Source organism: Aulonocara stuartgranti (genome assembly GCF_965226115.1).
Source record: "Aulonocara stuartgranti genome assembly, chromosome: 12".
Taxonomy (NCBI): Eukaryota; Metazoa; Chordata; class Actinopteri; order Cichliformes; family Cichlidae; genus Aulonocara; species Aulonocara stuartgranti.
Window position 1 is genome coordinate 18836042 of NC_138948.1, and position 15151 is coordinate 18851192.

The 15151-nt window shown below is 40.6% G+C and overlaps 2 protein-coding genes across 3 annotated transcripts; one reads left to right on the forward strand and one right to left on the reverse strand.

Annotated features, from left to right (window-relative positions):
• Positions 1-306: 306 nt before the first annotated feature.
• Positions 307-5015, reverse strand: mthfd2 (methylenetetrahydrofolate dehydrogenase (NADP+ dependent) 2, methenyltetrahydrofolate cyclohydrolase). The gene is made up of 8 exons (XM_082555571.1): positions 4821-5015; positions 3102-3286; positions 2855-2977; positions 2421-2573; positions 2225-2332; positions 2051-2143; positions 1828-1953; positions 307-1008 (listed from the first exon to the last, which is right to left on the reverse strand). Exons 1-8 carry the CDS (start codon positions 4898-4900, stop codon positions 860-862), a joined length of 1017 nt encoding a protein of 338 aa, XP_082411697.1. The 5' UTR covers positions 4901-5015; the 3' UTR covers positions 307-859.
• A 17-nt stretch (positions 5016-5032) lies between these two features.
• LOC309719443 (MOB kinase activator 1A) lies at positions 5033-15080 on the forward strand. 2 transcript variants are annotated; one of them, XM_082555573.1, is made up of 6 exons: positions 5033-5144; positions 8301-8467; positions 8905-8998; positions 10385-10518; positions 11145-11308; positions 13181-15080. In XM_082555573.1, exons 1-6 carry the CDS (start codon positions 5131-5133, stop codon positions 13256-13258), a joined length of 651 nt encoding a protein of 216 aa, XP_082411699.1. In that variant the 5' UTR covers positions 5033-5130; the 3' UTR covers positions 13259-15080. The 2 variants fall into 2 exon arrangements, with proteins under 2 accessions (XP_082411699.1, XP_082411698.1); XM_082555572.1 differs by lacking the exon at positions 5033-5144 and adding an exon at positions 6947-7164.
• The last annotated feature ends 71 nt before the right edge of the window (positions 15081-15151 follow it).

The window sequence follows — 15151 nt, forward strand, 5'->3', positions numbered from 1 at the left end:
CTTTGTTTTAAGCTACATTTTGAAACAAAGTAAAAACACATATTTAATTTTAGTGAATACGCAAATCCCCCAGATCTCCCTTCTGATTTCAGTCAGTCTTAATTAGTTTTTGTATATTCAGTAAATCTGAGACAGAGCGCCAAACTCAGTGAACTCAAACTGTACTGCTCTTCAACTCCAAGATCATTCCTCGAGGCGAGAGGTGCATCCAGTTACAGCAAAACAGGAAAAGAAAAGAACTAGAAAGAAGTGCAGGAAACACGGACATCATTTACTTGGCGGTTAAAAAGTAACAGAAAAACATCATTAGGAGACATTTGTAATATTTATTTCAAAGATTTCTCAAAGGCAATTGTGAATCTTTAAAGCTTGTATACGGATATACATACTTGCCCCTGATGACATTAGCCCTTATCACCCTTTGCACATCAGGATAAACTAATAGAAAGACATACAGCAGAAAGGCTTCAGTCACCCGGCAAGCTAATCCTCACCACCCGGTTTCACTCATGTTCAAACACTGTGTCAATGTACCAATAAATAACATAATCTCAGAAAATTCTTTAAAACCTTGCACAATGCAAATGATAAATACTGAAAACACTGTTACATTAAACATGCTGCTGCATCAGTGAATGTAACAGTCTAATTATGGCTGGACCTGGAGTCATGAAAGGTTAACGACATCAGCAGAAAGAGATCCATAAGGCTATCATCTTTCCAGTCCATGTGCAAGGGGAGCATGGCAGGTTGCTCCAAGTAAAAAAAATAAATAAATAATAACGGTAGTGTTGGGAAGGTGGAGAGTGGGCTCGTCGGTGGAATGTGTCACTGTTGCTGGGATGTGGTCTTGATCCAATTAGGACGCAACAGCCATGCGGATCCTCTGTGGGGGACACAGGAGGACATTCTTGGCTGCTTTGACAGTGTTTTTCATCAGCATCGCCACAGTCATCGGGCCAACGCCTCCTGGCACTGGGGTGATGAATCCCGCCTTCTGTCTCACACCTGAAAGTGCACAGGAAAAGTATGACGATTAAGACCTTATACACCAAATGGAACTTTCCAGAAATCAGGTCCTCCTTCCATCATCGTGTGTATAAATATAATTTAAACAACATAAAGGTCACTTTATAAATAACACGGGTAATGAGGCAACATGATGCCAAGTATGTGCTCCAGAAACATGATCACGTTCAGCTTCCAAGAAGCAAAGTATAAGTCTGTGCCAAATGTTTGTTTATCAAACATTTATTTATTCCCTTTCCTCCATGAAGGAAGCGACGTCATTGGTTCGTTTTGCTAGCAGGATTACTCAAAGAGTTGTGCATGTATCTGCATGGATGTAAAGGAAGCTCCAGCTTGGTTGTATTAACTTTTGGATGTGAATTGCAAGTGTTCAATATGGGAAAAATCTGACATTTTGTGTCATATTGTCACATATAGAAATCTAATTAAAACAACAAACATCATTATAATGTTTTCTAGAAACTATTACAAACTAATCTAGCTCCAGAACAACGACAAAGCTAGCAGGTCACACTGCTTAATCTTCGAATTTGGGCGTTTTCAGTCCCATTGCCACAGCTGTATAAAAATCAAGCACAAAGCCATGCAGTGTGCTTTTACAAACATTTATGAAAGAGTGGGTCGCTTTAAAAAGCTCACTGAACTTGAGTGTGGTACTGTAATAGGATACAGCTGTTACAGAGCGTGCACGGGGGGAGTTGAAAAAGGTTGCCTGTAGTACGTTTTATTGGAACACAATTTTAAATGCCTGTGTGGAGCACTGAGGTGTTCACATATGTTCTCCCTCTCAAGCCTTACCTTCAAAATCCACATCCCCAACCAGTCGGCTCTTTCCAGTGACGGGGTCCTGCACTCTGTTTATTCCGACGTCGATCACAGCTGCTCCCTCTTTGATCATGTCTGCAGTGATGAGGTTTGGAATCCCTGAAAGGTCAGTAACGTGCACACACGCACAAAGAGTACAGTTAGTGAAGTACAGCAAAAAGACAAAAAAGATTAACAAACAAGCCAACCAACAAACCTGCGGCAGCCACAATGATGTCAGCAATTTTAGTGTGTTGGCGAAGTTGATCCTTTGGAGTGTATCGGTGAGAAATTGTGACTGTAGCGTCACCTGCCACAGAGAACAGAGGCGTTAGGGGTGCACACGCTTTGGTTTTATCACCCAGCAATGCGCGCACACATCCTGTCCTACCTCCGGGCCTCTCGTGACGGCCGTCTGTGTGCAGCAACATGGCGATGGGCATGCCCACGTTCTTGGAGCGTCCGGCAACCACGACATTCTTCCCAAAAGTAGGAATACCTGGAAGATAAGAAAATTTGCAATCTTTTAGATAGGGTTAAAATGCTGTTGAAGAGTCTGAGAGGAAGAAGGTGGTCACTATAGTTACCTGTGCGTTTAATAATTTCCCAAACACCCCAGGGAGTGGCAGGGAGCATGGTGGACTGATCCAGGCACATGCGGCCCACGTTGACCACGTGGAAACCGTCCACATCCTTGGTTGGGGAAACTGCATTGCAAACTGCACGCTCATCGATGTGTTCTGTCCAAAGAAAAGGGAGTTACAGTCAAAACAACTTCATCAACTCGTTCTGCTCACGGTGATAAGGTCAAATTCAGTTTCTCAGAGCAAATTCTGCCTCCAGCATGAAAGAAAATCCAAGCAAGAGACAGAAGGCAGGTGGGCAGTTTTCTGCTCCAACGTAGGCGCTGCAAACACACGTTCACCAAAGCTTGCATTCAGCCGTCATACTGGATTTCTAGACACCACGCACACGTACGCAAACCCGACTCCCAATGCAGGATTTCCCAGTTTTTCTGTACCTGGCAAAGGCAGCTGTACCAGTAGACCGTCCACGCGGGGGTCGGTGTTGAGTTTATCGATCAAGTCCAGTAACTCCTCCTCACTGATGTTCGTGTGCTTGAGAATCGTCTCACTTGAGATTCCTGTGGGAGGTCGAACACACAGGCGAACATTTGCAGTTTTGCCAATCACACGTATGAGGAATGTGCACCCCAGCCTTTAAAAAAAAAAAAGGGGAAAAAGAAAGAACCCCCCCCAAACACCTACCGACATCAGCCGCAGCCCGTGTCTTGTTCAGGACGTAGGAGTGGCTGGCTGGGTTGTCTCCCACGAGAATAACACTCAGATGGGGTCTTCGGTGGCCGGTTGAGACCCATTCCTCTAAGTCGGCCCGGACCTCATCCCTAATTTGCCGTGCGAGTTTCTTTCCTGAGATGACCACCGCCTCCTGCCTGGGAGTTGGCGAGACAATTGTGGTCAGAAGACAAGTTATTGGGCATCAAGATGCTGGGATTCATTGTTTAATTCCTGACAGATTTGTACACAGCTTTATTGAAAAGCGTTGGCCAACATGGCACAAATAACAGCACTGCGGCGCCAAAGCTAAGCCAAAATTCTTTCAACTAGGACTCATGTAAACTCATCTCAACCTTAATCCAAGCACCAGTTCTAGCCTCTAAAATTAGACATTAGACTGGGCCACATGCTTTACTACCACTTATGTTTCAATATGTATAGTAAACTGGTAGAAACAAGCAAGGAAAGTCAGGCTCTTTGAGCGTCTAACCATCAGGCACGGTCAGAGATATTCGATGGTTAAAACTCATGTACAGTATTTAGGACTGTACAGACGGCCGCCGCACCGTTTTGTCCTCTTTACACAAGTGTCAAAGATGGTTCTCCGTTATATAATGACAAGCAGAGCGCAGGGGCTAATAACTGAAGAGTAATGAGCCATCAACAGTGATGTAACCGTCACTTTTATCCTGTCCAAAGTAATTAAATCCTCAGAGAAAAGGATTGAGTGTTTTGGGGAGAATCACTGGGACCAGTGTATCAGGTCCCAGACGCAATGTGTCGAGGTTACAGGGCTAATAGAAGTTCAAATCCCCCGACAGGCTGAGGAAAGATCTCTCTTTACAAATGTTTGAATCACTCATGTTCATAATCGTTTACTCTGCACATGATAACACAGCACTAGTACCTCTCGCAGCTGAGTTTGCATAAATTTTCCTGGCATATAAATGAAATTAACTTGAAGTAACGTGATCCCACCAGATCTAATTTCACAAGCAGTGATGTAAGATAATCACACACACCCTAAATTATCAGCCTTGTGTCTTTATAAATCACGCAGATCATGTGCAGGACCCACGAGATTTAGGAGTAGTTTGTGTGTGTGTGTGTGTGTGTGTGTGTGTGTGTGTGTGTGTGTGTGTGTGTGTGTGTGTGTGTGTAAGATTAGTTAATTGCATGTAGTCATACTGCACTCAGCACGTTTCCAATAAATACCTGCACATGCAGACACTTGCTGACTGGCTGCTGCAGCATTACTCTCAGCGTGTTATCAGGTTTTACAGACCATGTGATCAGATCTGCCCTGCGTCTTCATTTTTCCCCAGGTGTGCACAACTAAATCTCGAACTCCACCTGAAGCCTGCCACTGGGTGCAAGCATTCACACAGATTTCATCAGCCAGCCCCCCCACCTCATCTACACCTGCAATATTACCGGCTTGACGCTGGGGGCGCTGCGAAATGTGTTCCACTGAGGACGTTTAGTGCAATAAAACAATAAAAGCCGGCAGAATAAAACCCAGCGACCTCATCCGCGTACACAAAAGCCTACAAACAAGTGGGCACACGAAAAAAACAAACAAAAAAGAAGCAAACACTCCCACCGAGTGAGGTAACAGAGCCGCCTCAGAGGTCGTAAAATGACCGTTAAAGCCGCTCAGATCGCAGCAGATGTGCGGAGGAGACTCACCTCGAGGCGGACGTGTGCAGTTTACAGACTTGGTGCTGTGTGTGCTGGCACAGTTTCCTGAGAGTCCTGAGCGCTGCCATTTCTCACCGGCTCACAGAAGACGAGACACAGCTACAGCGCCGGTTACGAAAGCCTGGGTCTGACGGAGAGAGGCTGGGAAGGAGGAAGAGGAGTAGAGCGGCTTTAAACACCTCCCCCCGCTCGTGCAAGCTGCCTACGTCACTGCTATCAGTCACCACCAGCCCTCCGCTGCGGATACCAGAGCCCTGCCCCTTTACAGCAGCCCTGCGTGGCACAGGCGTGGAAGTTCATGAGCGGTACCAGGTCAGAATTGTTGTCGTTTTTAGAGCTTTAAAGGTATTTTTCACGTACAGTTTCCACGTTCAAACATCATAGTTAACTAAAACAACATTGAAACCAAGTCTAGGTGTGGTAAAAACATTTGAATCAACTGACTTAAAAGCTAATTCATAAAAAAAACTTAAGAATATTATATAGTTGCAAAACTAACTTAATTGTTTTGTATTTTCACAGAACTTTTTGCAGTTTTCACCGCAGGCCAAAGTCACACCCTGCAATGCTCAGAGATACTGCAGCTTAATGAGGCTTTGGCATAAATTAATATCGAGTCTATCAAATGAAGCGTTGTGTTTGTATTGTAATACATTTTCTGAACTTCCTAAATCTTGCTTCTAACTCTTAACGCCCACATTATAATAAGAAAACTAAAACCAACACTGAAACTGGATTGTTATTATTAGATTACTAAATGATTATCATGGCTTTCTTGGTCAAGTTGAGCCATTGTAATTACTTTATTCCCTATTGGCAGCTTTAACATCCTTTAAAACGTTTTTTTTCTGAAACCATAACAAAAAACAACTACAAATATAATGGCGTACATGGCACATTTATCTATTGGATGTATTAAAGCAGATTTTTATACATTTAAGTACTCACTTGTGTACACATAACAAGAATTGTACTTTAGTCAAGCACTTGATTAAATATAGGTCTTATCTGTACTCATGTTTATTTCAAACTGTGGGCTCTTAAAGGAAAAACATTTCTAAGGCAGTAGATTTTTTGGAGTTAACCCCAGTGTCTGCTGGAGGTTTTGTGGAAAAAATTAATACCTGACTGAACCTTTTGAAACACACTGATCTGTTCTCTGTTTGCCACTGTTTGTTCTCACTCTTTGGTGTAACCACAAGTGAACAGCCTAGCTTTAGAGCTTGGAGAGTACCGAGATATACTGTAGTTCCTTATCTGGAGAGCACATGCAGGGTGGGCTATAAATGAATAGGTAGGTTCTCTGACAGATAATGTTGTATGCTTCAGATCATATGCTGTCTCTCTCTTCTCTTCTCCATCTTTCAGGTACAAGTTCATCTTGTTTCATATATCCAAAGATTTATTTATTTATTTTATATATATACATTTATATATTTATTTATTTTATATTTTGATATCTCTCTGATAAGTTTGTGTTTCCAGACTAATGATGCCTTCACCTGAACTGATGTGTCTTTTTTGACTCATATTGCGAGTTCCAAATGCAAATCCAAGACTTTATACCTTTTACTCCAGATCTTTTATCTGCTTAATTAGTTTTGCTATAATGAGGGAACAGGCCTCACCTGGCCATGAAATAGCTTGTTATTTGACTGAAAATGGAAAAGATTTAAGCTGACAGTCTGCACTTAGATCACATATCCATTGTTTGATTTGAAATCTGACTCTGTCTCACCCTGTCCCTAGGATCTACCTCTGTCACACCAGTCCTCTGCATGTCCTCCTTCGCTACATCCATGAACCTTCTCTGAGGTCTTCCTCTTGTTCTCCTGGCTGACAGCTTCATATTCACCTTCCTTTGTCCAGTATATCCACTATCTCTTCTCTGCACCATGTCCAAACCCTCTCAGCCCTACCTCTCTAACTTTGTCTTCAAACTCACAACTCACTGCTGTCTCACGGTCCTCATATTAAACAATCAAAAAATGATATAGAACTTAAGGGGAATGTTCTATGTCACAGTGCTCCAGGATGACACATAAGAAAGTAACAGCTTTCTAACAGAAAGTTTTTGATCTTGGAATATGTACGTAGTAGTACCCACAGGCAGCCTGAAGGGGGCGACAGACTACCGGTTGCGCTGCTGCAGACAGAGGAAGAGGGGCTGCGGGTGCAGTTCATGTTAGCCTTCACTATTGCTGTTAGCAGGCACCACTGACAAGTGCCTCGCACAGTGTACTTCTAAAACGCGTTTTTGTTTATTAAACCAGCTTTAAGAGTTCAAATCGAGGGTCTTAAACGATTCCTGCGCCAAGATGAGCTTCCTGTTGTAAGTAAAAAAAAAAGTTTTTGCTTTTTTAAGCGCTCGTTGAGTTACAGCCGGAGCTTGCGGTTAATGTTAGCTGCGCTTCTGCGAAGTTCAGTCAAGGGAAGTAAGCGGCGATAAAATAAGACACCGCTACATAAAGAGGTCAGCTACCCATCCCAGTCTTAGTATAGTTTTAAGTTATGTTAAAGTCACCCATTTCTTACGCAGAGCTACCACTGATGATTGTAACATGATCGGGAAACTGTTGATTTACAGTTCGCCACAACTCGCGAACTATAACTTTTTAAAGTAGTGAGTTAGTACGTGCTAACTTTGCTAGCCTGGTGAGCAGCGCTAACTCGCGTTTGGTTAGCCAGCTTAGCTCATATAGTCACTCTCTAATTGACTTAAGCGATGCTAGACATTCAATTTTTAGTTATGAGCCACACCTTTGGAGGTCTAATCTCGCTGGGTTGTTATAAAGTGTAAAGCAACGCCGCTAATTAAGTTTCCGTTGTTTACAGTAATACCGTGACACTGGTGTATTTCCTGTCAGTGGGTATACACTATGATGTGGTTGAGTCACGGCTCTGACGCTGTGGAAACCAAAGTTTTTGGTTTGATAGCAAACGCTGCAGCGGTCATCCATCACGAGTTTGGATTCAGCGTGAAGTTCATAGATGTCCACCACCAAGCTTGCATCTGCTGAGTGCACACATGAATAGGAGTCCTCCTGTGTTTAGATCAAGGCCCAGGAAGAGGATCTGCTCTAAGATTAGCCTTTTAAAAACAACACTTTAGAGAAAAGTCTCTTGTTTATATAGTTCACTATCACAAGTTCAGTTTTTATTGTGTTCAGCTCCCTGTCCTGTTACACATTTGATTTGACAGTCTTACCCCAAAAGACCTTATAAAGGAAAAAAATAAAAGAGGAAGGAAAACACATGAAAGTCAGCCATGCAGGGATCAGACACAGACAGATCAACATGTCCAGTTAACAGTATATTTATCAGATATCAGATATTTAAGATGTAAAAATTACATTGTCAACATTTGAAGGGCAGACGTTAACCCCGCAGGGGGCAGACAGATATGGCCTGTGCCACATGACCACCGTGAAGACAATATTTCTTAGATCCACTTTGATTTCTTTCCAGTGGTAGTCGCTCATCTAAGACCTTCAAGCCGAAGAAGAACATCCCAGAGGGCTCCCACCAGTATGAGCTGCTGAAACATGCAGAGGCAACGCTGGGTAGCGGAAACCTGAGACAGGCTGTCATGCTGCCAGAAGGAGAGGATCTCAATGAATGGATTGCAGTGAATAGTGAGTGACTTAGTACACACACAGTATCCAACTAACCAGTTAAAGTTTGTACCTGTGCCCAGTGTTAGTATGAATCATAAATAAAATAGTTCTGTACAGGTGCTGCACATTTGCACCACCCTGTGGTGTGAAAAGAGTAGTAGGGTCATAGAAGAGTGCACACAGCTGGCAAACTGGTAAATAATTGGTTGTTGCATTAAGCAGGGATTGTAGAATTACATGTTTTATATATTATCTCTAATAAAATATGGTATGTTTAAATATATTGCTTATGTGCATTTTGTGCTTTTAAATCTATTAAACTGTGAGTGTAGATGATACTAAAATACATATTATAATCTAATTTGTTGCAAACCCCCCCCTCCCAGTTCTTTCTTCATAATAATAACATGCATAAATTCTGGATAAAACAAATAAGTATTTACTCTTTCCATTAGCGGTGGATTTCTTCAACCAGATCAACATGCTGTACGGTACCATCACCGAGTTCTGCACCGAGACGAGCTGCTCCGTGATGTCTGCAGGACCAAGGTAACGCCAGTCATTGTCCTCCTCATGTTTGTGCTCTTAATTTAGAGCAAGTATTTTCACTAGGGCATATTTAACTGAAGTCACTTTGTGACACAGCAGGAAAACCACGGGTGTTTAGTTGCTTTATCGATTTGTGTGGTTAATGATGTACACGATGGCCCACTGTCATGCGTATATGGGTAATGTCAAGAGCCATCTGTAAGATTGATCAATTCAACACAACAACACCGAGACTAGGGCTGCAGCGATTAGTCAAGTAATTTGATTATAAAAAATTCTCGACACAAATTCTTTGCTCCAGTGCTTCATTTAACTGTAGCACGTAGGTGTTGCCATGGAAATGTGAGCCACATTTGTGACTAAAAACAGACCTGCAATACAAACACAATAAAAAGTTTGATAACATTAGATTGTATTAATTAATTCAATTAAAAACAAAACGTTAAAACTTTTTTTCACAAGCCAATAGAAATTTAGACGGGCCAGCAAAACTCAGAGGCAGAGTAAAGGTAAATTTTTTTGCCTTAGTTTAAATTTCATTTACATCTTATTTTGACCTTTGACTGTACTTGAGATTATTTATATATTTTTACATTTCAGAGAAGTGGATTTTTGACTTTTAAGACTTGGGTTATTATTGAGCTATGAGAGAAACATTTTTTAGTGTTTGATACCAAAACATAATGTTTTTGTTGAGGATTTAATCCCCCCCCCCCAAACAAAAAAAAAAAAGACCAACAAAAGGAAAAGGCTAAATCTGTTTTGCACTGTGTGTCAGATAAAGCAAAATTCAGCTGACTCATTTCATGCGGGTCCACTTCCTGTGTTTTATCATCTCCACAATTAAATTTTATCTATTTATTTGCCGTTGTTTTACCAGGAAGTGTCACTGAGATAAAAATAGCTTTCTTTTACATAAGAGACCTGGTCCAGCTGTTAAGACCTGATGTCCTGAGTTAACTGCAGAATCAGATTCCCAGATCACATTTTTAGTGGTGAGATGGTTAAGTTAAATCAGCTTCAAATCAGTCATCTGAATGTCACATGAGGAACACGGGAATTCAATCTTGCTCGTGGACTCTGTAGAAGCTGTTTAGTTAGACTCTTCCCCTATCCTCTGTCCTGCCAAGACTTTCTGCGCTCAGTCTCTAATCAGGAGGAAGAGACGAGGGGGGTTCACTTCCTGTTGACATCAAGACTACGAAACTTCTGCATTTCCCTCTTCTGTTCTTTTTTTGGCCTGTCAGCTACCAGATGACGTTCCACTGTCCTGACAGATACACAGTTATATGCAGAGCTCTCATTTTTCTTCAGCAAGTCCAGTTTAACTAGTGAAACAAGGTGGTAATCTGAGAGATGACTACTGATTTTGTTCTTTCTCTGAAGGTATGAGTATCACTGGGCTGATGGTACCAATATTAAGAAGCCCATCAAATGCTCTGCACCCAAGTACATTGACTATTTGATGACTTGGGTGCAGGATCAGCTGGATGATGAGACACTTTTCCCCTCCAAGATCGGTGAGTTTTAACAAAACTTAAAGCTTTTGTTTGTGTTTAACAGATAGAGGGATGTTTCCTTTGACTTTACTTTTAGCCTGTGAGAATAATTATGGTGTTATTGGTCTTCTGTGTTTTTGATAAAAAGACCAAAGAGCAGAAATAAGTTTTTTTAGCTGCACACTTGGCATTTAAAGCAATGCAATCCTAAACATACAGACAAGATAACCAAGGGCAGCAGGATAATGGTGTTGGCGGTCCAAGCCAGTCACATGACTTCAGTCCAGCTAAACTGTGTCTTGCATGCTGAGGAGCAGACTGATGCCAAGAAGCCCCTTAGACAAACAAGCTTTCTCTTTGTTCATTTTCTACAGCTGAGGTTTTAAAACTGGAAGACAGCGCATGAGAAGGTTACAGTTCTTGCTGCCAGTCTGTCTGTGAATGTGATACTATCACTTTTAAACTGGAAAAGTATCGCTTTAACTATCAGCATTGTAGTTTTATATCAAAACATCATTTTTTAAGCTAGGCAAATGAGCTAAAAGTCCAGCAATCCTCTGGATTTAGGATGAAATTCATAGTGGACATTGAGGCAGCGCATTCTCTTCTCTTGACATCAGCATTTTCCAACCCCTTCTCCCCTACAGGAGTTCCCTTTCCCAAGAATTTCATGTCTGTGGCCAAAACCATCCTGAAGCGCCTGTTCAGGGTTTACGCTCACATCTACCACCAGCATTTTGACTCTGTGATGCAGCTGCAGGAGGAGGCCCACCTCAACACCTCCTTCAAGCACTTCATTTTCTTTGTTCAGGTAGGTGGTTTGTGGTTCTACAGCCCCTTTCATACCTGGACTGTTATTTATATATATACTGATCTAAAGAGTCCCGAGTCATTTTTTCTCTTACTTGAGTAATCTTTGTGAGGGGGAACTAATAATGTTTCTGAAACTGTTTCCATTTGGCTCAGGTTTGAATAAAAGCATTTTTAAGATAGTGACAACTTCTTGTAATATATATCTACATTGAGCCACTTCCATAACTGATACCACATATTTTTGCAATGCTACCTCAGTCTGTAAGCAGTTAAATTAGAATACATGTGACTCATGCACATTCGCCTGACATGAGTATCTTGCTGCAAGACTCTTGTGGAGAAGACAGATGTAGTTAAAATCCTCCTGAAATGTTTGCATGTACACACACCTCCATGTAGAAATAGTAGTCATTACTCTGCTGAAAGCCATAATTAGAAAGTTAGCTCCCTCTTCTCATCCTTTTCATCTTGATCATGTGCACACTAATTCTCTGGCGTCCATTGCACATTAACTTTTAAGTGAAACTGTGATTGGCGACTTCTTTGGCCTCCCGGTTTATTTCTGTTCAGCAGTGTGCTGCGTGTGCCTGCACGGCTATTTTTGTCCACACGGTTCTCTTCAAGATCCTTAAATGTGGTAATGTCCACATAAAAAAAAAAAAAGTAATGTGAAGAGCCAAACAGGGGGGAAAAAAGTCACTTTTGAGGAAAAAAAAAAGATTGAAATTGATATTTAAACACCTTCACAGACCACACTTGTCACAATAGCTGACATTGCTCAAACACAGGAATAAGCTGAGCTACTCTCAGTTGCAGAACAAGATAAAACCACATCTTAATAGGGTGTGGCAGTAAATACTATGTGCTGTTAAGATGTCTTTTTATCATAGACTATACATAATGTACTTAAGTGTCTTGCGTCACACGTGCTTGATGCTAAATGCCAGTTTTAGTGCAGGTACTGATGCTCTAACTGCTTCAACAACAATAATAAGAAGCCATCGCCTGCAAAGAAAGGTCGACATACGCAGGATTCCATTAGCAGTCAGGATAAGCGGTCACACGAATATGGTTGTTAACCCAGGGTTTATGAATCTAGCACTCATGTTAAAGGGGTGGTGTTGGCAGCCATCACAAACATGCCTAGGTCTACTGTCACCAAAGCAGTTGAATTTACAGAAGATAAAACTATAATGCAGACAAAGCAGCCGTATGTGTGTCGGTAATAGGAAAAGCACAGTAGAGCAGTACAGTATTAAGGTCCTGTGTGAATGTGCAGTCAGTATGATGGGAAAAGACCTGCTGTGTTAATAAAGTCAAGGCCGGGGGGTCAGTGAATACAGTCGTGTCTTAAAATCTATCTTTTATGACTGACGTTCAGCGTGGACAGACATAGACTTTAGAAGTTACTAAAAAAAAAAAAAAAACTTTAGATGCTCCTGCTATCTGAGCATGGAGGCCTGAGGTATCTTCCATGAATCCATTCCTAATCTCGGACATAAGGTTATTTCTTCAGCGTAAATGACCAGGATACCTTGGTAAGAAGTGAACCATCCTCATAGTACAGAAACCAAAGTTAACCCTGAAATGACCCAAATCCTGGTTCATAGTACAGGCCTTGTGTTGGTTGTGGAGAGAAATTTTTATTTTTGAGCTTTAGTAAATGCTACACTTTTATTTTATAGTTTTACACTGTAAACTTAAAGGTTCCCTGTCTAGTTTTCTCCTAAATAGATAAATAATGTTTACATTAATCATTCACATTGTGTCTATCCATGAGGTCTGAGAACCATTTAATTAAACTTATAAAATATATCTTAGAAACTAATCTGGAATACATGTGTAATTTTTAAAAACTTTTTTCTTACAGGAGTTCAACCTCATTGACCGGCGAGAGCTCGCTCCCCTGCACGACTTGATCGAGAAGCTTGGATCAAAGGACAGATAGACATTTCATCACACGTCTTCCCTTCATAACATTTTTTTCTCCTTTTTTTCGCTGTCTGTGACCTCTTCTACCTCTGACTTCTAGCCTCAGCTCTGAAAATCTGTGCCTTCCTCCTCGTATCTCCTGAATCTTTGCTGTATTCTTTCCCTTTTGTTCCTTTCGGTTGTTTGCTGTCTTTGAGCCTCTGTTTTTTGTTTATTTTAGCTTCACAAGATCATAAAATAATTTTGTAGAGTAAACTTTTTTTTTATATACAGGACTGTGGTTAGTGACTCTTTAAGAGCAACCTACTGATATTTTTTTTTTTTTCTCTCTCTCAATTGGACCAAGGACATTTGGAAGTTGAAGTGAAACACAGCTGATCCGCTGTAATTACAGAAACTGACCAAATGTAGGTTTTTCTTTTTCTTTTTTAACTCTCTGTCATTAGTTTACAGGGAGAGTAACAGGAAGGATTGGGGGTAGTGACGTTAACAAAGGTTTTCAGAGGGCTTTTGTAACATTACATGAAGGCAGGCAAAAAAATGTAACAGTATATTATAGTATATTAACAGTATATAGAGCTCTGTCACGCGCTAGTTGTGTATCTGATATCCCACACGCTAACAGGGGTCTGATTATGTGACGAGATTCAGTGATAGTTAATCGTAAGGTGCCTTTCCTCTTACACCATAAAAGAACATCATCTTAGACTCCAGTAGTTTCAGTTTGATCACACATTACTGTCTTTTTGCACTTTTTTTCCTTCCTTATTTGATTAAAATAGTAAAATGTGAGATATAGTGCTTTTATTTACAATTTGGTTCCACCTATAGCTTTTATAATGACCCTGTGAAGGGACTATGTAGTGTAAAGTCAACCTGTTAACAGCAAAATATAATCTGTGAACTTTTTAAAAAATTTTAGTTCTTTTCTGTGGTGCCGATTAAAGTCAGTGCTGGTACTTAGTTTCTTTGTTTTTCCTTTTATTTTCAAAATTTGTACTAAATATTCCCCCTGAAATGGACCATAGTGGATAATTATTACTATTATTACACCTGTACACCTGAGATGTATGCAGTATTTCAGGCATGGGCAGTTCCTCCGGCTTCAAACAGCAGGGCTGTTTGTATTACCATCTTTTTATAAACTGAAGCAGATTATATTCCTGCTGAATGCTTTGTCTGGTTTTATCAAGGGAATTCTTGTTGGACCTAAATTTCTATTGGACAATCACGTGACCAATTATGATCTTAAATTATGCACAACAGGAACTAACTATTAGATTTAGGGGCAGCAGGATTCATTTTATTTTTTGTTACCACTTTGTAAGAAAGACTTGTCGTCATACCAAGGTAAAGGTGTAATTGTAAACTTTTAGTTCACGGCTCACAAGATGCTAGTCAAGTCAGTACTCTGCAGGCATTTCCAGGCATTACCTTGAATCTGTATTCAATGACATGTTTTTGAAATTTATTTTCTTTTTTTTTTCCCCTCATGATTTTTATTTTTAAGATTTTGGTATGACGTTACATTTCATATTGCATTGCAAAATGTTGGCTTTATCTTTTGAATCTTGTTTAACAAAAAGGGCTTTGAAATGAATGAAACCAGTTTTGTTTTTGTTTTTGGTTTTTTTTTTTTGTTGTTGTCTTTTTTTTTATTGGACCAATTGTTGGCTGGTCATTCAGGCTAAGAAAGAGTTGTTTGTATGTACCACGTCCACACATTTGCTGTACATAAGATCAGTGTTTTCTCTGAACAAACCTGTGCCTTACCATAATGGAAGTGTCTGATATGATGGCATTGATAGATCAGAAACTCAATAAACACTGAAAAGACACTGCTGCTTGGTGTGTACTGCATTTCCATGACATGTCTTTTTAAAAGACTATCAATACCAATATTAGTGTT

Bases quoted from the DNA above. Each gene is read 5' to 3' on its own strand.
- mthfd2 (XM_082555571.1), bottom strand. From the start codon at position 4,900: ATGGCAGCGCTCAGGACTCTCAGGAAACTGTGCCAGCACACACAGCAC. The intron at 2,978-3,101 runs GTAGGTGTTTGG...GACCTCCCACAG, and splicing joins ACGGGCTGCGGCTGATGTCG to GAATCTCAAGTGAGACGATT. The intron at 1,954-2,050 runs GTTTGTTGGTTG...CTGACCTTTCAG, and splicing joins CATCATTGTGGCTGCCGCAG to GGATTCCAAACCTCATCACT.
- LOC309719443 (XM_082555573.1), top strand. The intron at 8,468-8,904 runs GTGAGTGACTTA...TCTTTCCATTAG, and splicing joins TGAATGGATTGCAGTGAATA to CGGTGGATTTCTTCAACCAG. The intron at 10,519-11,144 runs GTGAGTTTTAAC...TCTCCCCTACAG, and splicing joins ACTTTTCCCCTCCAAGATCG to GAGTTCCCTTTCCCAAGAAT.